Source organism: Nothoprocta perdicaria, unplaced genomic scaffold (genome assembly GCF_003342845.1).
Source record: "Nothoprocta perdicaria isolate Ctin4 unplaced genomic scaffold, notPer1 scaffold_128, whole genome shotgun sequence".
NCBI classification, from domain to species: domain Eukaryota; kingdom Metazoa; phylum Chordata; class Aves; order Tinamiformes; family Tinamidae; genus Nothoprocta; species Nothoprocta perdicaria.
This window is the reverse complement of record NW_020454405.1, coordinates 1,847,453-1,864,957: the sequence shown is the minus strand read 5'-3', so window position 1 is coordinate 1,864,957 and position 17,505 is coordinate 1,847,453. Positions and strand designations below refer to the sequence as shown.

The following is a 17,505-nucleotide window of genomic DNA, read 5'->3' as shown; positions in this document are numbered from 1 at the left end:
TATTTTAAAAATAGCTTCATAGGTCATCAGATAATCCAGATTTTATCAGCTTCAACAACCTCTCCTACAGTTCTACAACCTCTATGCTTTGACTGAAGAGGAAGCTGTATCTATGAATAGAGGTAACCTATATCTTTATATGGATATATTTCCAYAAGTCACTGTTCTGTTCCTACTTCAAAAGTAATCAAAGATGATGATATTCCAATTTCATAGATGAGCAAAGCGTCTTCTCTGTGTCAACACTGAACATTTGCTGACTCTTTGGTTCCATACTTGCAATACAGCAGTATCAGGAACTCCCAACCAAACCGACTCCCTTGTGCCAGTGTTTGACACTATTTACTTTGCCGTGCATAGCTGGGGTAAAAAGCTGTTTTTTCTTCTCACTCCCTCAGAAACCTCTCTTTTTATTAAAATCTGGACCCAGAAACTACAGATGAAGGGCTGCCTGTGTTAGTCAGCGTTAATGACAGTAACGGTTCTGTGTGACTCAGTCCAGCTTCCACCCTCTGCAAGTCTTTCTGCAACGTTAGACTTCAGAGGAGCCGAGCTAGTGACTCAAACACCACACAGTGTAAAGGCTTGTTGTCACATGCGGGTTCTGGAATCACCATGACATTTTTACCACTATTCTGAAAGAGCCAGAAGCAGCCCCAAGTACCCAGCAGCTGCTTGTCCTTAGAAGATGCATACACTGAAGTCACCTTTACTGTAAACACAATAAATAACTAGCACAAGCTGAATGTACACAGAGCTTGTAGAAGCAACCATCATTTCTGCATCTATTTGCTAATTCTGGTATTACCTTCAACCATCCSTCTCAGCATGGGCTGCATGGCAGATGGATCCTTCGTGCAGTCTCAGTCTCCTGCAACAGCAAATCTCATGTGCTCCCTGGTCAATCATAGCAGCACGTCAAACTTGCACAAGTCAGAAAGCAAAATCCTTGCTGTGCTCAAAGGAAACATTAACAAAAAAAAAAATCTCCTATCTGCCTTTTCACCCATCCATATGAAAGGCATTGACTTTTGCCCATTCAAAAGGACAGCCTTACTTTTCAAAAGCATTAGCTTTTTAATGGTCTCCCCTAATATCCTTGTTGACATCACACTGATGGAAGTAGAGGCAGGTGAGCAAGCAGGACAGTGGGACGAGAACTGGATGAACCACCACGCTCAGAGGGTCGTGATGAGCAGCACAAAGTCCATCCGGATGCAAGTCACCATGGTAGATCCCAAGGGTAGGTCTAGAGCAGGTCGTGGAGACGTTGTGGAGACTCCAGCCTTGAAGATGCTCAAAACCTGCCAAGACAAAGTCCTGAGCAAGCTGCTCTAGCAGGCCCMAAGTTTGGACTAGGCCATGTCCAGCTGTGCCTTCCATCTTCCTCCACCTTATTCCAYGAAAGGGAACTCTAGCACTCTTTCCATAAGGTCAAAGTTGAGGGAACAACATGCTTTCCTCCTGGACAGCACTGACAGAAAACCATTTACAGAGCCAGTAGCAAAACCCTGGAAGGGTGCCAGTCCTTCATCAACATCAGACTACTTCACTGCATTACTCACATTACAGTAGTTTTTACAGCTGTGCTTGTAGACATGTCAAATAAACACTGCCGAAACTGCTGGATGGGAGAGCTAATGAAGACACAGCGCAGATTACTGCTGTGTAAACTATCAAAAAAATACTGTTATATTAAGGCCATCAGCACAACTATCAGACTTGCACAGGCAGTGGTGCACTACCGACAGGACAGTCCCCTTCTGACCTCAGCCTGCTCGTAACTCAGTTGCTTATGGATACCTGGGGGCCAGTAAGTGCTTCTCGGCCAAGAGGTTTAGTCACRGTGTCACCATCGACACGGCTGCATTAGAAGAGCCTGTGAGTAACRTGGGCATCCAGGGCGCTTGAAGCAGCATGGGCAGCTGCCAGTGACTTCTGGGTGAGTACAATGAAAGCTGGACAAGTGCACTGCTACCTAACACGGCTCCAGCAAAGCCTCTAAAAAAGAAGCAAAGTTTGCTATTGTACAAAGGACTTACAAAAGTATACAACTGCCAAAAAATCCAGTTTATTTCATTAGCCAAAGTATTAAACACAGAACAACACAAGTTCGTAGTTCATACACCAGGAATGTGAGTCCTCCTGTACAATGAAGAGCAGGTTTTGCTCTGTAAAAGGAGCGGAACCCCGCTCTCCTGAAGCGAGACGTGGCCCAGCAGGAGGGAACTGGTCGCACACCGGCACCCGGCRGGACTGACGGGCCGGAGCTGCCGCGGCGCTTTCGGAGACCTCGGTGAACATCAGGAAATGCACACAACTACTCAGCTGTCTTAGGAGTATAATTATACAAATGTAAAAGGCAATATATTACACATCTACATGTAGCATAGTAAGCCTCAAACATTGACAGAACATAGCAGATAATTCAGTTAGAAATTTCTAATATCAGAGGAGTCTGAAGAGACCTTCTAGATAGTGAGAAATGGCGTTAAAATAGTAATACATTTCTGTACTTGTCAAATCTGTCAGGTATTGAAGGATGTTTTTCCTCCTCGGAAAAGCCACTGCAGCCCCCCAGGAAGCAGTGAGAAGTCACGCACTCCTTGCACAAATGTTACAGGTTCTCCGAATGAAAGCAGCTCTGCTCAGCTCTCAATAGTTTTGTAATGTAACGTAATGTTCAAAGCCATCCCTGGAAACAGTTCCCTTTCATTTAAAACAGTAGGTCAGTTTTAAATGTCAGCATTAAACAGCTTCTTTCATTATAATTTGAGATGATTCATTCCTATTTAAGTTTTTTTCTTTTCTTTTTCTTTCTTTTTTTTTTTTTTTTCTCCTGCAGAACATTGCAACTATGTACGACATTTGGAAAAGTACTTCTCACGACTACCTACTGTGGGGAAAAACAGAACATGTAATGTCTTCAGATAATTTCCTTATTCCTTTAAAAGGCCTCTACTTACACATTTTTCATTAATCAGTCCAAAAGGAACAGATAAGGTTCAAAACAAGAKCTTCAAAGTTTTAAATGTAGCAGGAAAGAGTTGCTACTGCTGCTTCTCTTCCTACCTCTACTCCAACCCTACGCTAGAACCAGTGCAACACTCAATGCCTGAAACTTCATGGCTGAAGTAATTTTGGCCACCCTCATCCTCCTCCCCACCATTCTCCCTTTCTTTAAAAATAAAAAAAAGCAAGTAAGGACAGTTGAAAGTTCATTGCTTACAGCAGTAAAGAAATTCTTGGGACTCAATTAGTATCGACATGTGATGTTAATTCATAGAAAAATTCTCATTGAATAAGCTGATCCAGAGACGAACGCACACACGTTTACATGGTCACACACATAGTGAAGTAGCAGCCCTTTAGTACCAAGAAACTTTCCTTTTATCACTTTATAGAAAGGTAAGAAGCCTCATGCACTTTCAGCTATCCTTTTGGATGCAAGCCAGACMAAGATCAAAATAATTAGCCTTATAAAATAAAAGGAAAAGCTAACTGTACTTTAACACGGTCTGACTTGAAGCCAAAAGCATTGTAAACATTATGTTACATCTCTGTTTTATGGCATTTTAGATGTGTCAGAAAGCTAGTGATTAATGAAGTGGCTAGATCTTCCAAGTTTAATAAACATCTTTTATACAAACACCCAGTCGGAAAGTGTCTACTGTGGAGATAAACATGATCTTTAAAAAAAACTACTTAAAAATAATAGTTCCTTAACACTAGTTCATGATTAATACTGTCACAACTCTCTTTTTTCAGTACAAGTTAMTGCAAGGTATTTTAAAGTATTCTTACGTTCTTTACTACAAGAGCGGATCGGAAGGCAGTATTAAGCTCTGCAGGCCATTTCCTCATAACACTTGAAACAAACCTCAAGGAAATGCAAAGCTCTGCATTGAGAATAAGGTGGAGTACTAAGCAGGGCCTGCCAAGAGCTGCCTGAACGCTTCCCTTGCCCGTGGTTATGCACGCTCCAGAGACCACTTTGTCTATTTTCGGTAACAACACCATTAATTACACCTTCTCATCCCTTTTTATTACCTAAGAGGCTACAAGCCCTTAGTATAATAGCTGCTTAAGTTACTTGTGCTTCTGTTTAAATAGAAAAGGAACACATGAACCGAGCCCCAAGCAAATAAGAAAGTTGACTAATGTTTGTCTGTTTGCTCTGCTACAAGGCTTTTTATACACATATATATATATGTGTGTGTGTGTGCGCGCATGCGTGTGTGTATCTTTATATATTCTTGACAATAAGGGAATACTACCCATGAAAACCCAACCACATGGGGAATGACCAAGCATTACACCTTCAGCAGATGGTCTAAGTGCTTTTGTCAGCTGATGTGTCTCCGAGCTTCTGCATAAGCAACCCGAGGGCTGATTTTCAGTTACAATCACCAGGCTGCAGAAGCTGGTAACAAATAAGATTGCAGGACAGGAAGGTTTGAAGTGAAGAAGCCTAAAACAGCCTTCTATTTTAGAATTGCAAATGAGGAAAGTAACAGGCACAGGAGATTAGTGGCTGTAATTCTAGTTATATTCACGCTGCAATTTCCCTCGGTGCGTGCAGGTTCCCAGAAGCACCCRTCCTCGGCCCTATTCTCTTCCTAGTCTCCAGTAACAAGTTCACGTTAAACACATTCACACTGCACTGAACCAAGCAAATCAGGAAAGGGTTCATACCTTATTTCTACATTATACCATTACACAAGCACATTTCTGCCTCATAAATAGAAATATTGATGACTGCCTTTTTGCTAAGTAGCCTTGTGCCCATTATTTAGGAATCTGAATGAAACAGATACTATTGGTAGTCCAAAAAGTGACTATTACAGCTATTCCTAAGAATTCCCATCCACAAGCACTGTTGCTGTGTGACTACTGGCCCACTTCTAGAGGTGTGTATATAAACTATAATGCCCCTACAACGGAGACTGACGTTATACCGAAGTCTGAGTATTGCCATGTGTACTAACTGCTGTTACGAAAGCTGCCATAACAAACACCGGAGTTCTATATGTAACCTTACATATAAATGCAGCTTTGTTATGACACAAGAAACTTGGGTTACTACAACGCTGTTTTGAAGCTTCGTGCYCAGGCCACAGGGCTCCGACGGAGCGACCTCTGCAGTTCTGCTGATGCTGGCTGGCAGGGAAGGGTAAAGGCTGGCAAAGGGGATCTGCCTGTTCCCATACTGGGCATCTGCAGAAAGCCACTTGGCATCTTGGTCAGTGGCTAAGCAACCAGTTAAAGCTTGGTGAGTTGGCGTTACGTGAAGCTGTAAACAACCAAGGCCATAAACATAGTAAAGAGGTCAAAGGGGCACTTTCCAAGCTATGGGAAGTTGATGCAAAATAATTACAACTACATATTTATTCTTACTGTCAAATGGGAGCAAAATCTGGGACTTCAGGCTTAAGCACCTTAACATGCTATACACTGCCTTCTTCATGGATAGCCCCCACATCAGCATAAAACCCTCAGATTTATTTTGCTTACTGGCCAATTTAACAATGTCAATCTGTTGATAGAGTTATGCTGATACTAGGAGGCCGCTGCTGACTGGGGTGTTTACTTGAAATAGGAAGGTCTGTTCYTTCTGCTCCATATATCAGTTTTTCCTCCTGAAGACTACAAGCTGAAAACCTGTTTGCCTCTGTTCCAGATACACCACCACGACTATTTGGAACTGCGACGCCACTGACCTGCTCAAAGGACTTGCTAAAAACAGTAGTGGTAGTTCTGGCCAAACTGTGACTGCCAGGTTTAGGCAGAGATTGGCTAGTCGTCAGGGTCAGTCTCTTCAGAGAGATGAGCTCTAGGTTCTCACTCATGGCTCTCTGAGTTTGTTTTCGTGACAGGTGTTCTCTGCAGGTTTCCCCTTCTTTCTCTTTCCCTCCAGCTTTGCTTCCTCCAGGTCTTCGCTGGCTCTTCCCTAGAAGGCTCTTGCTGCTGGTGTTGTTGCTGTTCGATAAGGCAGACTGACTTGTGCTAGAAGTAGCCCTAGAGTAAAATCCTTCATCGGTTTCAGATACTTCTATCAGTTCTTCTTGAATTGCTAAATCAGCATTACCTGCATGGTAGAATAAGAAAACAAAAAATTASCAATGGACTTCCTCACATTTAATGGTTTTATGTATTACTCGATTTTGATATTTACAAGCATGAAGCTTTAAAGCAACAGAAGAGAGAGCAAACGGAAGACCGAACACTTACCTATTACATTACACTTTGAAATACAATTCATTAGGGTATAAATTACAGCAAATAATGCTGCATTCATTCAATCAAGAAGCATGCCCACAATCTCATCTTGTAGTGATTTTGAGAAAAAAAAAAAAAGCAGTCTTGTTAAATCATGCAAGAGATTAGAAATGTATTAGAAGGTATCACACAAAACTAAACAAAAGTGTAAATCTTATTTTGAGCGAGCACTCCGATATCCAATTTCGCAAAGCTCGTTAATTACAGAGAGATGTGATCAATGCCCCAGAACATGTAACACGGCACCTGCACGTTTAGCAACCCAGGAATGCGTTGGGACTGAAAGGGCACCTTCTGCACCACAGGCCTGATGCTACGAGCTGGGAACTCTAGCATGGTGGAACATGAAAACTCCAGTACACCAAGAAAAGCAAAATTTGGGGAAGTGTGACATACACAGCAAGATGCTTTTCATGTCTCTTTGGAAAGTTTTCTTCATTTCATTGATCACTGGATTGTGTAATCCCAATAAATATGCTTAATAAACTCAAAATAACTTTGAGTCTCACAGTGTCGTCGCACCAAATTATCTACTTGTAAGTACATCGTCTGCGGCAGACAAATCTGTGTGCAATACATGCATCTGTGTTATTACACATGCAAATATATTAACTGCATACTTCAATTGTCCAAACATGCAGCAGTGACCCTTTCAATCAACACCGGTACCTGAGAGTGCAGCTACAAGTGCTCTGCTAAAACTGCACTCTGCCAGATGAGCTTATTCCATCCTCCATCATTTTTCTTACAGATTTTTGCCTCCTGATTTCTGGTATGCCTTTGCTGTCAGCTCTAGGGTCTGGAGCTGTTTCCTGCACACCCTGCAAATGCTGAACATCATTCTCTGCTAGTGCTCTGCTTTTTTCCCCATTCCCGGTTCTCTCTCCAGCCACATTTGTGACACTAATCTCAGGTATGATAAAGTTGCCCAATTCAGTTGCATCATTACCATTCTCTGGTTGTTCTAGAGTTGAAGATGGATAAGAAAAAACAAAACAAAGAATGTCTGAAACAAACATGAAACAAAAGCCCATAGAATAGATGACTAAAGCATTATGAATTAAAGCACATGTTCACATATTAACATCTTATTAATTAGCAACATTAGTGAGTATGAAATTTCACTTAATTTTTAAACCATGGAGTTCAATCTTCCACGTACTGGCCTGCACTGACACACTCGAAGTTCCATGCTTGATCTTTCAATATTGAAAGTTTTGAGGATCATCACAAAACAAATATTCACAGAATTTTGAATATCAGAACTCTCCATCACTATGACCATCTTCCCTGTACCAACAKGCTGAAGTTGATGCAGAGAAGCTAYTTTTACAACGAAGAGCTGTATCGACTTCTCGTGTTAGCATTTAAGAGCAGAACCTCCCCTTTGAGCACACGTGCAGCGTTACAACGCTCAAGAATACAAATCCCCTCCTCCTTTTCTCCTCCTCTCATTTCAAAATCATTTAACCAGAAAAAAAGAAGTCTCTCCCGTTATTAAAATCGGCTTGCTCAGATAAAAATCTATGGAGTTTTACTGAAGTTTTGCCACGGCTAATCCTCTAACACAGATACTGATCTTCTCCAAGTACCTTAATTTGCAGTAAACTTATCTGTGTCACACAAGTCAGTTACTAAATGACTCGGGSGAGAGAAGGGAAACGATGTAATTTCTGCAATAACAGGAAAAAAAGGGGGGGAAATTAAGGTAAAAACAGCACAATATTAGTTCAAATTCCTCCTTTTTGCTGAGGAAGTCAATAGTAGAAGATATACAAGCACTATGCCTGGCCTAAGAAGTGTTTTAAGACATTCTAAGATCCCTACAAATGCGGCCAAAGAAWCAGCATCACTGCTGCTCAGAGCAGCGAGACCGTGTGTCAGCACAAGAGGTCTGATGACAGCGGCAGCAGTTCCGCGAGGTYCTGCTAAAACAAATCCCAGCCCCAAGCTCCCTGTCTAAGCCAGCTGAAAACACATTCAGGAAGGGCAAACTCAAGGAGGGATATAGCGGGAAGAAAGATCCTGTGGGAATTCCTGGCATATGCGAGTAACAAGTTACAGTGCTAGGAAGCTGTCGGAGCGTTTCAGGTGTCTGAGGGTCTGCTGCTAAAAGCAGTGGGTGGGCGTTACCAGCACCAGCTCTGCAGGCACAGGGCGGCACTGGGTGACCTGGAGACGCAGGGGAGATGCCCTCAGTGACAGGCAGTCGCTGCACATGYCCTGCCAACATGTTTGCCACAGAAAGAGGAGCAAAGGAGAAGAAAAACATACACTATATGCTGTACGTAACACGTGCTATGTACGTAACCTTAGACACTAAGGCTAGAGCAACAAATCTGACAGGATCAAAAATGAACTAAAACCCAGCTCAGGCTAAAGCTCAAAGGAAGCGCAGGGTTTTATCCAAAACCCAGGCCCTGTACAACTCTGAGGACTAAGGAAGGAACTTTAAGGCCAGACTGGTAGTTTGGTACTGCAGATGATTAGAGTTTTTAGTACATACATTTATTGGCCAACATGAAGGACATCAATAAAGGGATTTATGATTTTTTTTTTTTAATGATTTATGATGAGGCAGATGGTGTTTGGAAACACCAAAAGGCAGTGCTAAAAAGCTTATAGATAAAACTGAATAAATATGTCACCTTGAAAGCGACTGTCAATATAGCATAACATTTGTAGAACTTCAACAGTGTTTTTCTTCATGTGTTGTACAGTACAACCAACTTTGGGAAATATTTAATGATCACGAGATGCTAAAAATCCATTCAAAGAAATTCCAGTCTTAATTACCTTATTATTATGGGTGCCTCCAAACAAACTGCTCCTCTAGATTGTAATTGGATTTTAACCACTACAACCTCAAGCCATCTTTTTTACAGATATGACAACATTTGGCACGTTCAGCTATTTACAAAGGCATCAAGCTCATATCCCCAAATTACCAGGATCATCTAGAAAAGTTATAACTATTTCAGGAGCCAACAGTGTTTAATAATAATAATAATAATAATAATAATAATAATAATAATAATAATAATAATAATAATAATAATCTCTCCATAGAGTCTCAAAGACCAGTATCTCTAAATCTTGTGCAATACCTGAATGACAATCACTCTAATGACAAGAAATAAGTCATTCTTCTCTAGTAAAAGTCATCTTTTTTCCTATGTATTTACCCAACATCTGCTCAGCTCTTTTTACTCAGTCTGTTATGTCAGAGTACCTGCATTATCTCTATACACAGGAGTTTTTCCAGTACCTCTTTTACTGGACAGTGTTAAACAAATTTTACATTAGCAATGAAAATGGCTACTAGGGCTTGCTTTACATTTTTTTTTGTCCTTGCTTCCATAAATAACCACTTAATCAAGTGTTCCTGTGCGTGATCTACCGCACGGTTTTCCTATTTTTCCCTCTAGTTGCAAATAGGGCCACCCAAGGCTTGCTTTTAAAATAAGACCACTACAAACATTGATGCTCAATCAAATCCACTCTTTTAGGTTTGAGATCTAGAAGCAAAACAATTCAGTAGCACAAAATAATTTGTGGGTAAGTGGTAGCTAATATCAACTGCTTCTATAAATGCTATTAAGTCGTGAGTAGATGGATCCATTTGGCAAATGGCCTTTTCCTTTTATTAAGTCTGTCAGAAAACCAAGTTCGCAATAGCAACCTGGATTTAGAAAATGTCCTTCTGAAGATCAGCTCAAATGTAGTGGTTAAGGACAGGGTTGAGTATGACAATAAGATTAAACCCTATGTTGACCTTTTCCCAAAAGGGATTTGGTCGAGATTTTTAGCAAGATCTAGTGTTTGCAGTTGGAAGTATTTAAAAAAAAAAATACTAGAAAGCAAGCACTCCTGGAAATGTGGTTAGCCTGCAGTAACCTGTACTGGCTTTTTTCTTTTATTTTTAATGGCAATGATGGAAAGTGCTGTCCTTGCTCTCAGAGGGCTTTTCGGCTTAAGGATGTCTTGGGCTCCATATGGATCCACAGAAGACCAAGCTTACTCTAAGGGCCACATGCTGTCTCCCCTGGCTTCATAGCCAGTTGCAGAACTCAGTTTTTCTTAAATCACAAAAATAAACCCATAAATTCATCTCTCCACCCACCCACGCTCTGGCCGAGCTAGCAATGATCAGGGGTGACAAGGTTTGTCGCCTGACTTTCACCATTTCCAACATTCATTTTAATTCAAAGAAGCATTTGTAAACACAAGCCACATCATTCTGTCTGTGTGCCTAGCCTGAAGTTATTTCCTTCCTCAGGAATTATTGGGCCTGGTCAGAGTTTTGAACTCCAGATAGATTAATTCAGACTTTAGAAGACTTTTAAGGCATAAACAACTATTTTGCTAGTATTTTTTAATAGGATTTTTAAGGAGGTCTCTGAAATGGCCCAATACATGGAACGCACGCCATTTAAATCAAAATGCACTCGTGTTCAGTCGAAAATGTAGATTCATTTTTAGCCCTTAAACTATCCTGTTGCTTCCACAGCCTTCCACTTTACAATTACTCATACAAGTTTTTTCCGCCCATCACTATAACGAGTTATTTTTTCCCAGCTAAGTCTTGTGTGCTACCACTGAGGCAAGTCCAAAGTTTTTTCCTAATAACTCAAATAAAGTGTTGYCGAGAGAGTTCAGTAAAACTCCCTAACCTTCCAAATCTAGCATTTCCTAAACATGGACCGCTCCTGAAGTCATACTAGCTAGAACTACATTACACCACTGTTGCTCTTGACTTGTGCTGYTCTGTACAAGAATGCCATATAACAAATAATTCTGCCCCCATTTCTATGAATTCTCCTCTTATTGTCATTTCTTTCACATAACTGTTATCTGCTGCAGTGTACTTTGGCCTACCCATTTTATTCTGAACTTCAAGTGTCACCCTTAGAAGAAGGCAATACTAGATCACTGTTTTGGGTTCTGTTGTTGTTGTTGTTAAACTCCTAGATCTCAGTATTCATAAAAAATAGAAACCAATTAAGTATAATAAAAGAATTTTTTTTTTTTTAACGATGGCTCCAATACTGATTCTGTAATATTTTTATATTACATCGTTTTTCTGTACTAACAATAGCAAGGGGACGCTTACTTTACCATGCCTCTAGTTCCTTTGAAGGAGCTAACACTCAGCATCACTAATCCAGGTTCCCATCACCTAGTTTGAATGAACATTAGAACTACCCCAAATTAACAGCAGGCAAAAATCAGTAGCTTTCAGAGGGCGTTTCTCCACGGAAAAGCTGAGCTATCACACAGATTTCTGGCACTTGGCTAGGAGTTCTTGCTTAAAAACTGTCAACCCGAAGAAAGAAAAATAAAACACTAGAGGCTAAAACGCCCTTTCGGATCTTAACATTTCATGCTATGGGACCTTACTCAAGGGAAGGATGCTCATGTGTTAGCTCTTCAGCTGTGTCTCACAGCTTTAGGTGGTTTTTAACCAAAATTATTTTCAGTTGATTATTTAACAGTTGCTTTGCCTCTAGGCACCTTACTATTGGTACTAGCACCAGTGGGCATCATTACTGCTCATAAAGCCATTATTTTAAAGTCATTTTCTTCCAGCATGTAAATAAATATTTTTTTCAACATTTGGCTGAAATATGGCTATATCTTACAAGACAAGGAATTTCATGGTATTTTTCTAATTGTATTGCCTGCTTACTATAAAAGCTCATAGCAAACATTACACAGGAAGTTTTTTTTATGATACAACTTTCAAATGCAGAACATGTTTTAATAGGGYCAGTCTAAATGTTCACTCACTTCCTTAACCTGTGAGCAGAACTACTACCTCAGGAGAGCAAGCAATGAGAAGGGATCTCTGGTTGATTCGCTGTTCTTCATCTGAAGCAGGCAGAAGTGGGACAGAATATTTCTTTTTGCAGTACCTTCAGCACCATCTTTTTTCACTTCTCTACAGACCTGTGCTCAACTTGTTAGAATCGCTTATGTTARTCTGCCCTAAAAATAAAGAATTTATCTGACCATCTTCCAGGCCCAGCTTTAAATAATTTAAAAAAGATGAGGGTTTGTGGTAAGAATACKAAATATATTTGTAACAGCTTTACCATTATATTTGCTTTATTTCAGGTACTGTACATCACTGTTCAGGAAAGACAGAAAAAAACCACACACACGAATATCAGCTTCTTTAAAGATCCTGTGATTTCGTAGAGTTCCCTTTAATAGAAACTAGTTAAAAGACAGATAAAACCCACAAATATRGTCAAGGAAAAAAGAATAGAGAAAATATTTCATCTAAACTGTCTAAAGATTTCCATTCACCTGTTAAGAAAATAAATTCCAAACTACTGCTTGCTTACTGGCAGCAGCAGCATAGTACACCCCATTTCATATATAATAGGTTTTTATGACTGCACAAAACCATATCAAAAATCTGAATATTCACTTTAGAAAAGCAATCTCAGTATAAATAYCTTGAATGTACAACATTCATCTACTGATGGCATTTTAATTAATAATGATGTGCAAAACCCGAAGTCTCAGTATTATTTTAAACAGGATTAAAAAGCTCAGAATTCATTGCAAATATGTTTCTTACCATGTCTTTTCCATCTGTGCCCTCGGATAGACATGCTAGTCACAGCATTTCTTGATATTCTAGAGGAAGTAGGTGTAATTTCAACCTGAATGCATCTTGTRCCTTCTTTACTAGATTTCATGGCACCCTGAGGCAGTGAAGCTTTTATTGCATTAGCAACCTAGAAAAGAATAAATGCAGGTTAAGTTCTTAACAAAAAGATCCAAATTTTAGGGGCAGAATTATATAATGGCATTCTTTTTACTCAGACTACTCTGTATAAATATATATCTAAATAAAAAATAAATCCTRCACAGGTTCCTGGCATGATGGTGCATCAGGGTATGTGTTCAGCAGAAGAATTTACTGGTCTAAAAATTCTCCCCAAATTTGATACAGCACCTACCAGCAGAGGTTCTGGGTACAGTTCCAGCTGCGCTCTATATAAAATGTCATCCATTGCTTTACGAGCCAGATCCCATTCTCCGTTATAACTACAAAAATAAGTTTATACAGAAAAATTAGCACTTATCAACTGATGATCCTTTTTGGTCATATGACACCCACAGATTCAGCATTCCTTAAAGTTCAATTTAGAAGTTAAACTAGTTATTGTCCGTATTGTATACTGCCATCAATAAAACTTGTTCTGAAGATGTGTTTAAGGAGGAAGGAGTTTTATTTTCATTGACTACCCTGGGAAATTTTAGAAGTGACACAGTTATCGATCACCTTAGTCATGACATTTTCTGAACTTGAAATAGGATTGTTCTAATTTTAGCAACACAGAAATATGTAGAGACTGTAGCAGACTTAACATTTATTTCAGTTAATAAGAGAACTTCATGCACCAATATGACTATCAGAGGGTGAATACCATCAGCAACAGCAACATTTTTTTTTTCACTGTTAACTAAACTGATGCCAAAGCTATGCATGTAGAAATGCAGACAATGGTCTACAGGTGAAAGAGGTTATACACAGACTTCCATATCACCAGTTAGACCCAATACCTGCTATTCCAGCCCTCTTTTTCCAATATCACACGAGTTAATCCTGCAACTGGTTAACTGAAGTATGTTCTCCTCTTGATGACTGTGCTACTAGACAAACCCCTATTCACTAGGAAATAATCACTTGAAAGGTTGCATGCCTACACGAATGCATAAACTAAATGCTGGCATTTTCATTTTGCAAGCATACATACAGAAAAAATACTCACAAGGCATAATAAATCCCTGTTAGCATTTGCACCATAAATTCAGAAGAAATTGGAATCCTGCTGTTTACTCCCTTGTACTTTCTCACTTGTTGGCGAGGATATCCACAGACACAGATCCTAAACAAATCATGCACTTGTCATTAGTAAAGAGTGTAGAACCACCTTCGTAAAGAACATTATAAAGCTGACTGTTCACTATACACTTCAGCTACAACAGCCCCACAGAGAAGTACCCATCAACAACTCCGTGCCGAGCGGGAGCAGGGAGGAAGGAGCTGCCCTCCTCTGCCRGCAGAGCTCAGAGCACAACACACTGTGACTGTGTCTATGAGTGACTATCCTTGTCACTCCTGTCACTTCTATACTGCAACTGAACATCAAGAAAAGTTGGCAGGAACTCCTTCTGAATTAAAACCATTTTTTCCTCTTGTTTAGTAGGAAAAAAAAAAATCCTCCAACAAACAACATATACACACACACACACAAGAACCACCCTACCACCACACACATATATTTGGGGAAATGAAAGTAGACTATCAATTACTCAGAGACATAACTGAATTATTCCATATAAAAACAAAGTTGCACATAAGTGTCAGAGCAAAGACATCAGAAGTTCCATAATTATTACAAAAATCTACTGAAAGTTGCCTTTAGAGATGAGTTTTGAACCAAAATCCACATCAGACTCTGCAGTCAAAAAACAGTTTGGAAATCAAAGACACTGTAAGGCTAAATGTTAAATTCATTGATTATTAAAGATATTTCCAGAAGTAATATGGATTACAGATCTTTCCAGTAATATGAAGTTGGCTGTTTTGAAAAGAGTCAAAGAATTCTCTTTTCCAAAGCACACACTAAGAAGTTCAGTATCAGAGAGCTTCTTATGACACTGCTCTTAATTCTTTTGGCTTGCTAGGGTGGGCGGAAACCGCCACAAACAACAATATATATATTTGAGCTCTTCCTTTAAGAGTGTATTGAAGTATTTTTTGGATTAAATTTGTAACATATTTCAGGACTCCCCTTCTCTCTCCCCTCCTCCCCGCTTTTTAAACACTAACTTTGCCACTAGCTCTCTCTGAATTTTTTCTTCTGCTCTCTATTCCACAGCCCATCTTCTGCTTTAGGCATTTACAATGAGCAAACAACCCCCCCCGAGCTGCACGGCTCTCCAACTCTCCCAGCGTGTACCTGGCACCTAGTACAGGCTCCATTTGATTCTTCACGCTAATTTTGTCCTATCTCCAAAGGAACAAACAAACAAAATAAATTTAGACTTCACCAAGAAAGKCAAGGAGCCCTGCTGGTAACAGCACGCAAGGAAAATAGACAACTTGGAAATGTTCATCAGGGAGTAACGTATCAATTCCAATAGACACACGTCTTGTATTGGGAAATAATTCCATAAACCCTAGGCTTGTGCTGCCACTGATCAAGCTGGCCAATTGCTGCTCTAAGCACCAGTGTTCAGTTAAAAATCAGCATTGACACTTACAACCTTGAGGATGAATTTTGCAGATAGACAGAAAAAGAAATTTAAGTAACYGAGTGCATGACTGAGTGCAATCATTCAAAGACACGTTTCCGAAAAACAGYTGATCTTGCTTTGGAATTTTCATTTTGCCAGAATGTCCAAACACTTCAATTTGTAAATAAATGCAAGCTTTTCCTCTAAATTCAATATTCTTGTTGGCCAGAAGCATACCAGTCCTTCCTGCATAATCATTCAGATTATATTGTGATTTGTATCAAACTACTCAAATAGCATAAAGTTTTAAATATTTAGAAACTAGAATGCAAACATCTAGAGTTCATCTGCACAGTCCTTTGACAGCTAGCTAAAACAAAAGTGTAATCTCCAGTTAGTGAGGCAAACTGACTCTCCTCATAAATATTTTTAAGATGCTAGAGAACCACCAGTTAATCCTCTCACATTTCGCTTTGTCCACATATGGACAAAAACTTATTTCTCAAGTGACATGAGCTAGTTACCAGAATGAAAGTTGAACAATCAAAAGAAAAAAGCATATATAGGTATATGTTGCATATATATGTTAAGTATATGTACCTCCCATTCATTATACCCGATCGCCACCCTCCAGAAGAGGTCACTTGACAAGTTTACTTTTTTTTCCTTCCTTCCTTCCTTGAAACCAAGCATCCCAGTATTTTAGTTTCTGATACATCAATTTGTACCAATGGTTTGGCTTCAAGACTACACTAAAATAATATTCATTAATATTCATTTCAGCATTAGATAGATCTGCGGATGAGGGGAGGAGGTCCAGGTTAAACAAACATTTCTCCTGACACGGTTGTCTAGTTTAAACAAAAATGTTAATTTACATAAAAAACATTCAACTAGGTCATTTTTATTCAGATATATATATTTATGCATTTGCTAGATGTGATAGCATAAGAATACAATAAATATTTTTGTAAAAAAAAAATGAACTCAGTAGGAAATTGATCTGTTATACCAATAAGGTTACAGAAAAGATCACCTTCACACAGTTACTCTATTAATGCCAATATAGGTCCCCTTTAAATTACCTACTCTAACCCAAGTTCCTTCCTATTTAAATGCCTGAATGAAATGAAAACGACTTAATTTTCCAGCAGAATAAGGTAATTTTATGAAAACAGAAATTACTGAAGGTGCCCAAATGCAAAGAAACAGATTTACAGTACATCAGATTAGCTCAAAATATTTTGTGCCACGTCTGTTACCACACGGCAAGTTAAAGTTTTGTTAATCAAATAAGCAGTACTAGAAGCTTGCGCTTCTTTAAGTATGAGTCAAAAACTGAATCGAACTTTTCCTGAAAAATGCAGCTTCCTTGTACATCTCTCACATAAAGCAAATCTTCTAAAAACAAACCTAGAATCAGGATGGCTCAAAGCAATTAAGGAGTAATTCTAAGGATTCGTCTGAAAAATCTGTCAGCTCCACATTTCAAAGAAGATAAGAGGCATTTTCATCCTCTGACACATACTCTCGAATCTCTAAATTGCTGTCAGGTTGGAGATTTTCCAGGAAGTCGAAAAGCACTAATGCCAAAACAAGCAGGAAATGAAAATCTAAGATGAAAAAGTCAAATATTATAAAATCAAATCATTCATTATCCAAATCTTCAACACTTCTGATTAGAAATGGGCTTGTCTGCACCTACGAAGAAGTTGCTTAGACTTTCTGGAGGCTTCTTTAAATTATTGATGCCAAATGTAATATCCAAATCTAGTCAACCAGAATAAGCAACATCAGTCTCTTGCCTAGAGTCTTTAACTGCTAAGCAAATCCCTATCTAAAATTTTACATGACCATGTCTAACAAATGTCTTCCTGGAAAGACTCTTACAAATATTCACACATCTCCAGGACATTCTCACTTCCTCCTAAGAGGAATGAATCTTACAAGCAACCCTTACAATTT

General features: G+C 39.3%; 1 protein-coding gene across 4 annotated transcripts in view; it reads right to left on the bottom strand.

The window, feature by feature from the left end:
* Positions 1–2,417: 2,417 nt before the first annotated feature.
* The window catches only part of FAM126A (family with sequence similarity 126 member A), a 58,445-nt gene continuing 43,357 nt past the window's right edge, over positions 2,418–17,505 (bottom strand). For 3 of the 4 annotated variants that reach the window (XM_026033338.1, XM_026033337.1, XM_026033339.1), the window contains exons 8-11: positions 14,070–14,186; positions 13,254–13,341; positions 12,869–13,028; positions 2,418–6,088 (exon numbers count right to left, since the gene is read on the bottom strand). In XM_026033338.1, the coding sequence (XP_025889123.1) occupies positions 5,532–6,088; positions 12,869–13,028; positions 13,254–13,341; positions 14,070–14,186 (922 nt within the window). In that variant the 3' untranslated portion in view covers positions 2,418–5,531. Of the gene's footprint in view, positions 6,089–6,882; positions 7,244–12,868; positions 13,029–13,253; positions 13,342–14,069; positions 14,187–17,505 lie in introns of those variants that run through there. The other variant, XM_026033340.1, reaches the window with a different exon arrangement.